This window comes from Medicago sativa, chromosome 3 (assembly GCF_051527215.1).
Source record: "Medicago sativa cultivar Bolivia chromosome 3, Bolivia_mono, whole genome shotgun sequence".
Taxonomy (NCBI): Eukaryota; Viridiplantae; Streptophyta; class Magnoliopsida; order Fabales; family Fabaceae; genus Medicago; species Medicago sativa.
Window position 1 is genome coordinate 77,059,809 of NC_140751.1, and position 16,472 is coordinate 77,076,280.

The following is a 16,472-nucleotide window of genomic DNA, read 5'->3' on the forward strand; positions in this document are numbered from 1 at the left end:
GAACTTAAGTCCTAAAAATATGCTATAAGGTTATTGTGTTCAGATTTGATTTAATCCAAGTATGTATGTCACAACTATAAAAACTAGTTATTAATCATTCCTATCAATTTCCTAAAAAAAAAAAAAAATCATTCCTATCAATTCAAAACAAATATTTGATTTTTGACCAAAACATTTATCAATGTCACAATTCTTTTATGTTGTTGCATCGACATTAATCTTCATCTCGTTGTGTACAGTGAGAGCCAGATAACGATATTCACCAAACCAACTTTAGGATTTGTTGGTGGATTTACTCACTGGTATGGTTGATCTTTCAAAGCACCCATTATTGTGTTTGGAACAACATAAAATGTAAAATAGTAGTGACTTGTAAGACACATTTTAGTTTTTCTTTAAGAGTTGTGATTTAAGGGAAAAAAATATTGAAGTTCTTTAAATTGATGGGAAGTAAGATCCATAAAAAGAAGTTAAGAACTCTTATTTTCTCATAAACACAAGTTGTTTGATAAAAAACGTGAATGAATTTAAACTACACAACTAGTAATAATATCGTATTTTCTCAAATGATTCAATTTTAAGTTGTTAGAATCTTGTAAATAAACGAAGAAAATTCAAGTGGGTCCAATTACCTAAGCATTCTTTTGAATGGATGAATATCTGGTTACTTTTGAGAGTGGGTTTACCTTTAATGTAATAAAGATACAAAGTGCTTTAGACTTTAACTTGTCTACCACAAAGGTTCATCCTGCGCGTAATAATGCAATTCATTCATATAAAATATACATCTACATGGAGCAACATGCTAAATAATTGAGCTCTTATTTTCTCACAAGACACCTTTTTATCTCTCTACACATCACCAAAAGTATTACTATAAATATTTATATATAGGGATCGATGTTGAGGAACTTTTTGAGCTGCCAATACTTTAACCACATTCTTTCTTTCTTTTTTTAGAAACCAAACTAGCCAAACCCAAATTGACATCGGGGACAATCGAACATAAGATCTTGAGATGAGCAAACTCCAAGGTCTTAAGCCAACACCACCAGGCCAACTCAAGTGATTTAACAACATTAAGCATATAACTTATTATTTCCTTTCTTTTAAGACTAAATAATTTACAAAAACTGAAGAAATTACCACAGATATGCAACTCTTTATTATCAACTTTAGTAACTACTAGTCTCGCGTAGATAGCTCGGTTGGTGCATTGAGGGACACCAGAAGAGTTTTAAGAAGGTTCCCGAGTTCAAACCACGAAAACTAACATGCCTACTAACAGACTAACATTTGCCTATAAAAAATAAAACTTTAATTACTAGCGGCTTCCTTTGATGCAGGCAGAATACCTGGGACTTCCCACAAACAAGAAGGCACACAGCCATAACCATAATGCACATAAAGGATCCCTAAGGTCTTTCTATAGCTCCTGGCACACTATTTTGTCAGTAAGCAAAATTTATATATACATATGATAACATAGAGATTTGGGTAAAGAAGCAACAAAACGAAATTATAAAGGAATCGTGAGGCTAGAAAAATTACAAGTGCCTGCGTGTCGAGTAAAACTATCGCTCAATCAAGAAAAGGTAACATATTCTCATCACTATTGTCAGAATCCTTCATACTCCAACCCACCAACGTCAGGGAAGAAAGAAATTTGAAGGGTTTTGTAGCTTACTCAGGTAGTTTCAATCGGTTGAATAGCACAAGAAAACTTTGCTCGGGCACAGCATAAAGGAAACCAAGATCTGCTCCTTTCATGTGTGGTCCCATGCCCTAAACACAGAAGAACATTAATGTCAACATAAACTCTACAAAAAAATAGTCTGTTGATTGACAGTGAGACCAAAAATATGCTTGGGTATTGACAAATTTTTTAACGCATCAGACCACTAATTTACCTTGCCATTAAGTTGAAGCAATTCCCCATCAACCCATTTTGGATTTCGAAAACCAAAGTCTGCTATTCTCCCTTGGCCTTTATAACTTGCATTCTGTTTGTATACGAGGGCAGAATTTAAGATTAATTTCATGTTTTCAAAACAATCTGTGCGACCAAAATGAAAACTCAAGAAAACTTGGGCAAAGAACCAAAGATGTAAATCAGTAAAATATGTGCCTCAATAAAATACATTTTAAAATATCAGCAACCAACATTTCAACTATGAGGAAATTGATGGAAAAGAATAATTACTATTCGAAAGAGGAATGAGGTGAAGACATGAATGACTTCAGCATTAAATTGGTAACATGCGCATAAGTCCGCCTGACATGTGCTAATATTTAACTTTTCAAAAGAAGAATGAGGTGGTAAGAATTGAACTTCACACTATTTGATCAAAGAGGCATGATTCATGGTAGACAAAATCGCGATCTGACTCGTAAAAACGCAAGAGTCTACGGTCTTGAGTGCCATCTGCGTGCTTGATTGGGTATGGAATCGGAAATTGGTGAGCGCGGCCGGAATCGCCGCGAAAACCCATGGAAAAGGTGGAATCGTGCGTTTCGGCCGTTTCTGATTGTCTTCTTGAAATTCCGGGTTTACGGGTCGGATCCGCGACCCGGCTTCGAAAAACTTCAGAAACCCAAAAAAAACGCGTTTTTTTTTTTGCTGTCACATGAAACGATTTGTTTCTTAGCCCATTAAACCAATTTATTATTAGTTAATTGTATTGAAAACCTTCCCAAAAAAACTCTTTTTTATTTTTGACCTGGCACATGAATGAAACGGATCTTTTCTACCTATTATACCAATTAACAAATATTTATTAATAATTATTGATTAATAACTATATTGGAAACCTTCCCAAAACACCACTAGACAATAATTCGTGAAACCTTCCCAAAATATTTTTCTAATGGTAAGAAATTTATGTGCGGTTTTTTTTTTTTTTTGACAAATATGTGTGGTTTTTTTACTAACTTATATCTATATGCAATACTATATGCAAGATGCGATGTTATATCATAACAGATTGTTTGAAAACAGGTCCAGCATGATGATGCAAGGGAAATTGAAAATGAGCATAAAACCATGTGAATATGTATTTACCACTCCCAATTCATCAGGATACAGTCCACGGTTGGCGTTGCGGTTGACTTTACCAATTTTAGCACGGAATGTCACCTATACACCATAAAAAAAAAATTTGCTTTCCTGTCATGCTCACATATAAAAGCAATAAAAGTATATAAATACAAAAAGGAAAACGATGCTCGAGAGATTGAAAAGGCATAAACCACCTGGCCTGCAGGAACATTAAGATCCCCAGTCAATTTTACTGCCTCTACATATTCAAAAAACTCGATATCTGAAGTGCTGTTTTCACTGTCCACATCATTCCAATGTCCAAATTTTCGTCTCAATTGGACTATTTCGATGCCATAAGGTCCAAATGCACCAACATAGAGTCCTGCATTTTAACCAGAAAAATCCATTCTATAAGCTCTGCTCTGCCCAAATTTTAAATGATATAATCAACACAAGGATAAGCCAACTCACCGTCGAAAGGATCAAAATCCCCTCTGGGACTTGCAATCCGGTTAAAATATGTATCTTCGGATAATCTACTTTTTTTCTGTGCTTGGCTGATAGCAAGTTTGACAATTTCACGCATGCTTTTGGATACCTAAGTCAAGTGAGGCCATTAGTCAGTTCATTGACAAGAAAAAGCAGTATTTTTGAGGACAGCTGAATACCACGCATTGGGCCAGACGGAAACTACATATCCCAAGCAATTTAAGATAAATATGCACCGCACAGACCTCAAGAATATGACATTATGTTACTGTTAAATCTAAGCATTTATGTTGGAATACATATTCAACTATTTTTATGTTATGTTGGAATACATATTCAACTATTTTTATGTTAATTAGATTACAATAATCAACATTAATGTCAATGTAGATTATGACCATATGGATATGTACATAGCCAACTAAAAATTGATGGGGCTGATGTTGTGATCACTGATGAACAGATCGTTAGCTAATATTTTATTTTGTCATCTGAGAATGCTCTCAATAATTCTTACTTTCAAGTTTCAACGGTTGCCACTTACTTGACACCCCCAGATTTTGGAGAAATGAAAATCATTTTGTGTGAAAGCATTTGTCATTGGTAAGGAAAAGAATAAAACTACACAATAAATTAAAATGAAGTTAAACTTGTACTTTCATTGCACATTTTACATTCATTGCCACTTTCTTCTCTAATATACGTAGTATATTAAAAGTCAAAAGAATTGAATAAATTACATCAGACCTCTCTTGATGTGCAACAACATACACCACACCTCTAGTGTTTATAATATACTAATAGACTATAATCATCAACAAATTCAAAAAACAAGTCAACGCGATTTTTTCATAACTAAAAACGTTAGTATTATTATCATGATCGTAACTGGTATTCTTAAATCTGACAAGTATTTGACTTAATAAAAGAAATAAAAACATTATAATTTTAAATACTAATTAAATATTTTGTCAAAAAAAATTAAATATCTCAATCTCACCTTAGAAGAGACTTTATCAGAACCCCAAAAGGCCTTAGCAACATCAGAAGGCATAAGCTCTGAGATTCCTTGTGCTGCCAGTGCTGCCACTTTGATATTGCGAACTTTATCTTCTTTCCTGTCATTATCGAGATTTCTCCTAGGTATATGTAAGAGGAAAGATTCCCTTTCCATGTTCTTTATTTCCGCTGGAAGACGTATAAATTCATCCTTAGAAGAATTATCTTCATTGTTGTGTACAATTCCGCCAATAAAGAGCTTCATATCTAAATCCTTTTCTTCATCCGAGGCATTACCGTCAGATTCTAGAGTGACCTCATCAGGTTCATCCAGATTATCATCTTCCCCATCAGTTTTATTACCATCTTCCTCCATGATTTGTTTAATAGAATCGCTACCCTCTCTTGCTTCCTCTTCAACATTAATGTTCATAACTTTGACTTTCAACCCTGGAATTTTTTCTTTAAGAAAATTTATGACACTTTTAATGCCATCCTCAGTTGCCGCCTCAACATTGCTGTTTTTCTCATCGTTTCTCTCCTCAACCTTGTCTTCAGGTTCTTGCACCTCAACTGAAGACAAATTCTCAACCTCTGGTTTCGATGGCCTTTTAGCAAGTAAAGATGGGGGAAGGTTACTCATTGAATTTCCTTTGGCTCGTCGCAAATACACTACCTATTAAGTGTGTTGTCAAATAGACATCATAAGCATTACGTAAACTACTAAAGGTAATTATTCAGAAAAGGAAAATATCAAAGGTAAGAGACTCTCAAAATGTCATGCTAACCGAAAAAACCTAAACATCAATCAAAAGCTTGCATTCTTTCGCAAAAATGATATTCCAATTCCATAATTCATTTATGTTCAAATCATAATCTATGAACAAGTTTCTTCTTTTAGGTTGAAATAATTCAAAATCATACACGATCCACAAACAAACATTTTAACTAAGACTTTGTTTCACCCTAGTGTATCATTAAGTTACAAACAACAAGCATCATTTGGCTGGATAATTTGAATATTACCTGCATATGATATGTGTCGTCAGCATTTTTCACCACATAAATTTCAAATAATGGTGTCCCAGTAGATGCCGTGAGCAACTGTCTGTAGTATACAGAAATAAGTATTGGCTCCCCAATCACTTGAAGGAAAAAAGGAAACTAGAAAGATTATACCTTGGACTGTAACTCTTGCCAACGAACCTGCCCATACCAGGACTAATACGTATTATTCTACCAAAAGGGTCCTCTGAATTTTTTGAGTACCCTACCCACCAACCCACCTGCATAAAAAGGTAAAAAACAGTTGTTGGGCGTCAAAGGAACGTGATTCACAATTCACAAAAAGATGGCTTGAGGCCATTAGTACCGTAATTAATACTAATAAATCATGACAACACTTGGTTTATATTACAAATCCATTTGAAAGATGAGGTCATCTGTTATATTCCCCGGAAACTGCATTATTCACAATCTAGTACACATCATCTATTATTATCGTGGGATTTTCCCAACCAATTGTGTGTGGGTGTGAACTTTTTGTTATTGTGATTAGTGAAAAATAATTACATTTAACTACAACAAAAAGATATAAAATTAATAGTTAATATTACATTTACATCACTTATTACAAATCTCACGGGATCTTAATTTCAGTGGGAGAGAAGATCAAGTGAGATATGTAATTAAAAATATAATTTGAACCATTCATTTCAAATTTCAATGTAATGATTATAATCAAATGTCTTCATTTCTCACAATAACCAATAATTCTTACTAGAGACATACTCCCTCCGTTTCAAAATGAGTGTCGCTTTAGCCAATTGCACACAGATTAAGGAATGAAATAAAGTAGTCAAATGTCATGACAATTTTACCAAATTATCCTAATTAACTATTGGTTTGTTTTTCATTAAAGAAAAAATAATACTTTGGAAGTAGTGTAACATAGTATTAATTGAAGGGTACAATTGAAAAGAAAAAGTTATTATTGCATTGAAAACCGAAAGTGACATTCATTTTGAAACAATTTTTTTTGGCTAAAGCGACACTCATTTTGAAACATAGGGAGTACTAGTTTGTGTGTGTGAATAAAAAATTGCAACAAAAATGCATGATTTTGAATACTGCAAGCACAGAGTAGTAACAAAGAAACGTACCAGTCCACTTCCAGTGTATCTGCATAATTTTGAAGCATCATGGTAGCGCTCATCGTCTATGGCATTCTGCAACATAAGAGATTATTACGATAAACAAGCCATAAGTAGGAAAATCAAGAGACAGCAAAACAACCAAGACAAAATCTGCTCTGACCTTCAACTGAGACATAATTTCAGCAACACTATCCTTGGATGTCGCTTCAACTATAGCCCTTTTTAGCTTTGCTGCTTCTTGAAACTCTTCCTTCTCAATAGCATCTTCAAGTTGAAACTGAATGACACATAGTAGCAATCATATAAGTAATATAACTGTAAGATTATACCTTCAATTTGGTCCCTAAATTATCACTCTCTCTTATTTGGTCTCTAAACTAGAAAAATATTATATAAGTAGTCCTCAACTATTTTCAGTCTACAAAACTAGTCCTAAACTATTTTCAATCGATCAAATTACTCCTATTCTTAAAGAACTTGAGAAACTGCCGATGAATTGTTTATATACTACCTATTATATTTCTATAGTTCAAGAACCAAATATACCATAGAATGATAGTGTTTTATTGTTAACCCTCCGGTTCCTAGGGGAGAGGGGCCTAGTAATCCGGACCTTGGTCGGAAGGGTAAGTAAAGTCTAGCCAGGAATAATACCACTTCCACCGAGGAATCGAACTTGGGTTCATCCAAAAGATTCGTCCTTAAGTGGAGCTCGTTAACACTTGAGCTCAATCACTTGGTTTAAAGACTGAATTGAATGAAGGTTTAGTCTGACTCTAAACAATCTACATAAAAAGTCACTACACCCTATTAGAAAAATAAATTAAAAAATAAAGACTAGTCTATGTTGCAAGATTTCTGAGCAAAAAGGGGCACTTTTAATGTTCCAAAATTTGCCAAAAGAAAAGCATATAATTAATAATTAAAAATAAAAATGAAAGCTTTAAATAAGAATTAAAAATAAAAAAGAAGAAAGGTACCTTGAGAAGAGATGCAAAGCTTTCAGCCTGTTCAATATCATCGAAATGGCGACACCAACGATTCCAATCCCAGTTAAGAGACGATGTTTCATTGGTGGAATTGGAGGTGCATCGTAGAAAGTGGGGGGTGCGGTTCCTTCTTGAAAAGACTGAGATTGAAGGGTTGTTTTGAAAAGAAAAGGTGGGTGGTTTATTAGGGTGAAGATTGAAACGTGAAGGGGTTGTGGTTGTGTTGGAGAAGAAGATGGCTTGGGACACACCCAATGAAGCCATCACCATGTTTGGGTTGTTGTTTCTAACAACGTTTTGGAGAAGATAAAGATTAAGATGGAATGGAATTGAAGTTTGAAGAAGATTGAGACAAAAAGGTTGCTGTGTTGTTGTGCTGTTGTGTTTTGGGATAAGTTTTCTGTTGGCCACGCGCACGGCGATAAATAAATCAAACAAAATTCAGCAAATTACACAGACACAGATGGATTCGGTTTTTTTTTTTTTTTTTTTTTTAGGAAATGCAAAAACAGTATGATGATTTGTGAATAGATTTTGTGTTAAAACAATTTCGAGATTTTTTTTTTTTAGAGATTTAAAAAAAAATCTGAAGTTATTTTTATTTGTTTATTATCCATAAAAATTCATTTTTCAAAAAAATGAGTTTTAACTTGTATACCTTCTGATCACTATTATAAGCAAAATTTTGTATTTTAAATTCATTTATTAAATGATGCATGCGCTTTATAATAAAGACTATATGCATCATTAATTGAATGCATTTAAATGCAAAGTTTTGCATGTATGATGTAACAGTGATAAGAGGGTGTACATGTATAATCAGTGGCGGATCTTGAGTTAATTTGTTGGGGGTGCTAAACTTTTATGGAATATATATTAAATGGTTTCAAGTAATATCAATAGTTAATAACTGGCCAAGTGGTATAGAATGCTCCTTAAAGGAGCAAGTGGATGTAGTTCGAATCCCCTCAAAAAAAAAACATTAAAGTAGTTCGAATCCCCTCAAAAAAAAAACATTAAAAGGAGCAAGTGGATGTAGTTCGAATCCCCTCAAAAACATTAAAAACATTTTTAAACATTTTTAAAATGCAATATGCAAAAGTAGAAGTTAAAATATGTAAAAATATGTAGTTCGAATCCCCTCAAAAACATTAAAAACATTTTTAAACATTTTTAAAATGCAATATGCAAAAGTAGAAGTTAAAATATGTAAAAATTTAAATAAAAAGGAGACGCGTAGGTGTTAAACCGACGACCTAGAGCAACTCACAGCACCCCCATACACCTAATATAGTATATAAGGAAACTCTGAGGGATGCCATGACACCTGCCTGCCCCCAAAGAGATCCGCCCCTGCATGTATTACCTCTTTGTTTTTGAAAATAAGTAGATTTTGAAAAAATTAATCTAATAGCTTTTCATTTTATGGTCAAAATAGATTTTTTTGATAAAATGATTTTTTTTAAAAATCTTAAACAAACACTTAAAAATGAAAAAAAAACTTAAAAATGAAAAAAAAAATAGATTTTTTTTAAAAAAAAATCTTAAACAAACGGGCTATAGTGTAGTAAATAATTTGATTAATTTAACTAGGAATTCTTTTTCTCTCAAAAAAAAAAACTAAGTCAAAGTTGAGTACATTTGCATTGATGAAATATGTTTGAGAAACTATGTCAAGAAGTACTTTGATGTAAGTACATTTGTATTGATGAAATGTGTTTGAGAAGTTAAACCATAGGGTACTTTGGTAAAAATGTACTTAACAAGGTTTTTTTTTACGTTGAAAACAATTTCATTAACGAAAGTCTGACAATAAATTAAATGCCAAGACTGCAGAAATACAAGGTGGAGTTTCTTCGACCCGTATGCAATCTAAATTTTTAAGAGCATATTTAGCTAAATAATGAGCAGCTTGGTTGGCTTCACGCCTAACATGCAAAAAATTTAAACTACGAAAACTACCCTTAAAACTAATACAATCTCGAATAATAGAGCCAACATAGTTGGGAAATTGTTGGTGAACATTCAACGCTAAAACCACATTAGAAGCATCTGATTCTGCTATAAGATCCAGAAAAGACATGTCTTTTGCAAATTCCAAACCCTTTCGCATAGCTAAAGCTTTTGCAACCTCTGAATCTGGTAATGAACATACTCGCCACTTAACAAGGTTATGACTTATGATAGATAGTGTCTGAAATTTCATAATATGCTACTATTCTATATATATAACATAAGAATTTTTTGTATTTATCGAAGCTGAATTTTTTTTTGTCAAGTAGTGTAGTGACTAGAGTTCACACAATTAAATTGTGAAGAAGTGGAGTGTCTGAGGTTCGAACCCCGACCCATGTATATAATATGCAATATCCCTACCAATTAAGTTAAGCTCACAGGGATGAAGCTGGATTATTTTCAGGGAGCTACAAAATTTAATTAAGGTGTTATTTGAGCTTTGTTTTACTTTTTGGTGGTTGAATTGTCTAAGGAGATAAAAATTTAGTAAAGATACATCTTTACATCATAAAAATATTTTTAAATAAGGGTAAAAATGGAATAAAAAATAATAACTTGTTCAATTGTCTACTTTTCAAACAATAGATGAATACATTATTCATTATGTTATGAAATATCCAAACAATATATTCTTTGTTATAATTCATTTCATTATATTTTATCCCGCTTTGTTCTCTTCCATCATTTCAAACATGGTTTTAGTTTTTTTTTTGACAAAGTAGGGGTCAACTAATCATAATATCACTAACATGGTTTTAGTCATGATTTAAAAGAAGTGGTCAGCTAATCATAATATCACTAACATAAGAGATCAAATTAAAATTAAAAAAAGTAGGGGTTCGTAGTAAAATTTAAAATAATCGTGAGAAACTAAATATAAAATTAAGCTTATTTCAATTACCTTTTGTTTCATTGTTTATGTGTCACTAATTAAGCCTAGGCTATAATACCATGTTAGAAACAAATTTATTCAATAAAAAAAGTCAAAAATAAATTGTAGTAATTTATAAATTTATCATTCTTGATATCACCTGTAATGAGTGACAAAACTTTTCATCAAGAGATTTAACACTACTAAATTTTAAGGTTAAACCCAATTTGAGAACCTCTTGTTAAGTTTGAAAGAGATATATTACCTCGTGGAATGGAAGTGCTCAAATTTGAATATGATTTATTTTACTTATCGTTAAGACATGATATAAACATGGTGGGTAACTATTGTCTTCTTCTTCTTTCAAAAAAAAAAAAAAAAACTATTGTCTTCTTCTGTTTTTTTACAAGGGGATAAGTACTGTCTATTGCACTTTCAATATGTAGTTTTGTTGTTGTGTGCGTTAAATATTTCAAAGAGGTGATTTTTTTTAAGCTTTTAGTATTGTGAAGCAGTGCACTGTTAGCACTAGTCAATCTCCTTCGTTATCAATGTTGATACCTGCTGGAGGAATACTAATTCTTGATTTTGATAGTCCATGTGCTAAATTATTAAGCGTGGGATAATACCTATGAAAAAAACAAAGCATTCTCACAACTACAAGCTCTCCATTGTTTCGACCTCATATTTGTCTTTTTACTGAAACCCAAAATATAGTAAAGGTGACAGCTTATTCTTTAACCTAGTCTCCAGTCCATTGTCATTATCTGAAAATGTTGACTAGGAAACTTGCTAGTGTTTTTACGCCACAAAAATGGATGGACGAAATGACTTTCTATTTCGAGAGTTTATATCCCTTAAAACACACGTGGAAATACTTCAATTATTGAAGATTATGACCGCAATTTTCCCAAAAACATTTGCGAAAATGATAGACTATGAATGATCGCAAAAACTACTACATTTGATCCTGTTCTTTTCAGGGCCGTATCTGAGGCAGGGTAAGGAGGGCGACCATCCTAGGCCTAAAAAAATAAGTATGAAATTTGGGCCCCAACAAAAAAAATTGCAGTTCAGTAGGCTCTAAAAAAATTACTTAAATTCAAATGAGAGGTGTGATTGTTAGTAACATGCTTAGCTCTTTAGCGACCAATTTATAATTTATTTTGATTTTATAAAAGAAGTTAATTACTAACCCTCCATAACCCTAAACTCTTCCATCAATATCACTTTAGAAATTTTAATTCAATCTGTAGGATCACCCCAGGCCACCAAATTCTCGGAAACGGCCACTTCTTTCACGAGTCTATGGTTGTCACTCTAGCAACAGAGCCTCTAGAAATATTGTCAGCGTTATATTAGTACAGATAATAATAAGTGTATTTGAATATCATTTTCATATGAAAATTTTGGGATGTCACTTGGCAGCTAGATTTAACATGAGTGCAAGAATCACACTCCTAGCATCCACAATGTAAAATAAGTGTTGGGATTTATATGTTAAGAGAATAATAGAGTGTTGTTAAAAAAAAAAACAGAGAATAATAGAGTGTCTTCCTAGCATCAACCAACCACATCCCAAAAGCTATAGAAACCGTGATGTTCAAAACATCTCTGAAGCTGATATTGACCAAATTAAAAGAGCAAGACTTATTATGCTTGAACATAGAGCAAAATTCGATATCAACAATTGTATAACGCTGAAAGTAGAGAAAAGGGAAACATCTATTTCATTTCAAAAACTAGTTTCAAAAACTGGCTTCTCTGACATCGTATTATCAATAAATTCATTCTAAAATCATATAGTTAAGTCATAATCAAACAACCAACTAAAGAAATGAGAAATTACAATCAGCAAGAAAAACCCAAAAATACTTGAACAAAGTAACCTCATTAAACATCCTATTGTTTAAAGCCACAAGTTCTAGTTTTTGTTCTTGTTCTTACATCATGCATCATGAGTTTTAAAAATAAACAAAATATTCAGTTCCAATTTCCCAACCCTTTATCTGTTTTACTTGAAATACCAATCAAAGTCCCAACATATAACAAAAGTTGTCATCATTAATCCATGCCTTATATAGGAATGATATTTGAACAACCAAAAGTTGACAGCTTATGGAACAAATAAAAATATGTCAAAAACAAGTGATAGTTTGATTAAAAGAGAGAATAAATTACTATCAAAATGACAACCGTATAAAAATACGGTGTCGGACAACTTTTATGTTGTTCAAATAACTTTCCTTTGCCTTATATGCCCCAAAGGCATCACAGAAACACAATCCTAAGTAAAAAACAACCAAAATTTAAGCTACCAAAAGACAAACTAACAAAAACAAGGGATGAATATAGTTTCTCCATAGTGAACAAAATTGCAACAGGAAAGGTTACATATGCAGTTCAGCCTGTAAGCCTGCTCTGCTCAGGTTCTAACCACTACCAGAACATCAAAATTTGTTTTTCTATTACACATGATTGAACTCTGCCATCACCAACATATGTAAATGGCAAGTTTGCCTGTCAGGGTCCATTGAAGCACACGATAAACTTCCAGACTAAAAGGTTTAAAGAACTAGCGAGCTTACTCACCACAACACAAAAATTAGTTCGAGCTCATAAATCAATATATTTTCACCACCTCAATGGTAGATATTTCCTCTTCCTTTAATTTGCAGTCTTCAGACATGAAATAATTAGTCATACACCGAGTGAATGTTCAGATCATTTAGTCCCCTGCATATATAACACTAAATAGCATTAGCCCGTTAAAGCGTAAACTCACAGGGTGAGAGGATACGTAAAAACAAGTTGAGGTTTAACAGAAAATTGTTGGATTGTAAGGTGAGAACCATTGCTTGTGGTCCATGAGGTTTAACAGAAAATTGTTGGATTGTAAGGTGAGAACCATTGCTTGTGGTCCGTGCCAGTAGAAATTGAATCAAATCAACAGTGCACGGGCTAAAGCACCATTTGGATTTAAGGAAGTTGAGTGATATATACGTATAGTAGATCCTTATTTGAGAATATAGAACAAAGGTAATTATTAAATAGATTAAATCCTAAAACATGTTACTGTATAAAGCCAGGCCTCTAGATTTTTACGGGGGAAGCTATCTTTTTACAAGGCTCAGGGAAGGCCGTAAGCCTTAATAAGTACAGTTGTAGGTTACAAATACCCAGTCAATTAATTTCACCCACAAGAGTGAAATAGTTTGCACTGTAATTGAGTCACAATTTTATCCACTTAATCCATATAGTTTCTGGATAATTAGATCTGGAAGAAGTGTGCAATAAGAAGATACAGTTAGACATGAGTTAGGTCATTATCGTTAATCCATCCAGAAGTACATAATTAACATAAACACTACGTACATCGAAACCAATAACAAAACTTCGAAAGGGACTTACATCAATCTTTAGTTTGTCGGTGACAACAGTCATCATGTAACAAGTTTTGGCTTCAGCTGTTAAAGAACTGACCAGTCCTTCAATTGATCTCAGCTCTTCATGAAACTGTGGATGTAACACCAATGAAGAAAAATTCTCATCAAGCACAACACCAAGACATTTTACAACATCTTCAAGTTTAGGAATCCAGTCACAAGCCTTCAAACCTAAAACCAACGATGCTTTTGGACATGGACCAGCTTGAGGAAATCTCTCATATTTCTTCACCCACTTTGCTAAATAGCGAATCAAATTCAACAACTCTTTGCCATTCAGCTTATTGAACGCAGGGGATAACATCGCATTGTTAATGTTTGGTGATGCAATCAAATAATGCAAACAAAGTTCAGGTGCAGAGAAACCATCATATGCCATCATAAACAAAATGGAAGCCTCCTTTGCAACAAGTGAATTCTTCTTCTTGAGGTTGCTATCACTTGCTTTCTCAATGGCCAACGTTGCTTGATCCTCCCACTCCTTCTTTACAGATGCCATGGAGTTATAAGCATCCTTGGACGGAGAAAGAAAATACCTCAAAATGGTGAATATTTCTGACGAACCAAGATCAAAAGCATGCTTGCAACACAAACAAATCAAATCAGACCTCTTTTTTTCCACTAACTTAGCAACCAAGTTTGCATAACACGAATTCACAATAAGACCATTAACAATCAAAGCTTCAACCAATTCCCATATCTCCAAAGAAACACACCCATCCAAAACCAAACCAGCAACATCTTTACCCACGAAAGATCCAAGTTTGTTAATCAAAATCTTGCAATGACCACTACCAGATGAATCACCAATCTCAACCGAAACCCCAACTTTCTCCCTGATGTTTTCAAGATAGGAAACCAAACAACCGATAAACTTGTCCTTTTTCAAATTCTTGGTTCCCTTGACCTTTGTTGTAAGCTCTTCAACAAACTTTTTGTTGATCTCAATGATTTCGGTGTCAGTTTGTGAAATTTTCCATCCACTAAGAGGTTTAATCGAGTATGATGAAGATTCATCTTCAAGTTCAGATTTCAAATTAGGCAAAATAGGATCTGGATTGAGAACAACCGGATAATCCGAATGTAAATCTAGTGATTTGGAATTGACAGCAGCATTTTTAATGAGTTCCAATAAAGTCATGATTGAGATTGCAAGAAGAATATCTGCAAATAAAACAAAAGAATAAAACTTAAACAAGTAACCCGGACCCTAATACCAGTATAGCGGTCATCCCTCGTGACCACTATTTTATTAAGTACATACAACAACAAGTACAACAACAACCAAGCCTTATCCCACTAAGTGGGATTCTATTATGCACAGACTTCGACACAGACATGTCGACACCAATAATAATTAGAGAAAATGACATAATTCAGTGTAACCGTATGTGTTGGTGTCGGTGTCGTGTCAGACAAAATACATATGTGCTTCATTTTTTTTTTTTTGGACAAGTTACATAAATAATATTCATGAAATAGGAAGCTAAAAACCTAAACAAATGACTTAAAATTCATGAAATAATTGTTCTAACTTAATACTATATAGACATATTACATACATAATATTCATGAAAAAGCTGTTTGAACTTAAAACTATATAGACGATAGTTGATGAAAAATTAAACAATTGACTTAAAATTTTCATGAAATATTCTTAATTACTAATAAAGTCAGAAGTCTTAATCAAAAAACATGGTTTGAATAAGAAAAACTCGCTGTTGCAAACTTACAGTTCAATTTCGCAGTTAACAGTTGAGGTTTGAAGCAAAGGAGAGCTGCCGGAAACTGGTATCGGCGGCGGAATGCAGCACCGGAGGATGGGAGTTTGATGAGCGAGGTGAGTAATAATGGTCTTGGTGAGGAACGGCTGTTTTGTTGTTTTAGGGTTGCAGTTTTTGTAACCAAAAGGAAGTGGACTGGGCTTGGAATCAGAATTCGTGAAATTCTTTTGCCACCCCCACACATCTCTCGTGCCCCTTAAATTTCCTAAAATGACCTTGTCCAGATTTTAGAATTTGAGACGTGTTTTTTGTGTTAGGATTCTAGAATTTGATCATATCATATACGGATTTCACTTTCCTCACTTTTGCATTTCACTTCCAAAATCTAAAAAACACCTAAAAACATCCAAAAAAAAAAAAACACACTCAAAAAGTTCAAAATTTGAAAGCAACTACATTTTATCATTTTCATCAAAACTTGTTCGGATAAATCACATTTACGAAGTTTCCAACTATTAGACAAAAGGTTATTTACACATTTGCTAAAATCTTGCGTTTTTAATTGTGTATGTTTTCTTTTTTTACTAGTCTAGTTATGTTCGGATTTTAGAATATCAAATAGTGTTTCATGTTTTCAGATTCTTAGTTGCACAATTGTTGATTTCTTTGTGAATTTTTCAATATTTCAGAAATTGACAAATGGATTCTTCGTGTTGGGGAAACAGAGTTTCAGCCACTGCCT

General features: G+C 33.3%; 2 protein-coding genes across 2 annotated transcripts; both read right to left on the minus strand.

Moving 5' to 3' along the window:
* Positions 1-1,142: 1,142 nt before the first annotated feature.
* On the minus strand, positions 1,143-8,066 carry EX2 (UvrB/UvrC domain protein (DUF3506)). Its single transcript, XM_085754081.1, has 11 exons — positions 7,665-8,066; positions 6,845-6,961; positions 6,691-6,756; positions 5,708-5,814; positions 5,555-5,636; positions 4,530-5,204; positions 3,512-3,638; positions 3,253-3,422; positions 3,062-3,136; positions 1,911-2,003; positions 1,143-1,785 (listed from the first exon to the last, which is right to left on the minus strand). Exons 1-11 carry the CDS (start codon positions 7,941-7,943, stop codon positions 1,684-1,686), a joined length of 1,893 nt encoding a protein of 630 aa, XP_085610207.1. The 5' UTR covers positions 7,944-8,066; the 3' UTR covers positions 1,143-1,683.
* Positions 8,067-12,890: 4,824 nt separating this feature from the next.
* On the minus strand, positions 12,891-15,878 carry LOC146940379 (uncharacterized). The gene is made up of 3 exons (XM_085754092.1): positions 15,740-15,878; positions 13,972-15,170; positions 12,891-13,296 (listed from the first exon to the last, which is right to left on the minus strand). Exons 2-3 carry the CDS (start codon positions 15,145-15,147, stop codon positions 13,285-13,287), a joined length of 1,188 nt encoding a protein of 395 aa, XP_085610218.1. The 5' UTR covers positions 15,148-15,170; positions 15,740-15,878; the 3' UTR covers positions 12,891-13,284.
* Between the last annotated feature and the right edge of the window lie 594 nt (positions 15,879-16,472).

Bases quoted from the DNA above. Each gene is read 5' to 3' on its own strand.
- EX2 (XM_085754081.1), bottom strand. From the start codon at position 7,943: ATGGTGATGGCTTCATTGGGTGTGTCCCAAGCCATCTTCTTCTCCAAC. The intron at 5,637-5,707 runs GTATAATCTTTC...TGTATACTACAG, and splicing joins GGCAAGAGTTACAGTCCAAG to ACAGTTGCTCACGGCATCTA. The intron at 3,639-4,529 runs GTGAGATTGAGA...CACTTGACTTAG, and splicing joins CTGATAAAGTCTCTTCTAAG to GTATCCAAAAGCATGCGTGA.
- LOC146940379 (XM_085754092.1), bottom strand. From the start codon at position 15,147: ATGACTTTATTGGAACTCATTAAAAATGCTGCTGTCAATTCCAAATCA.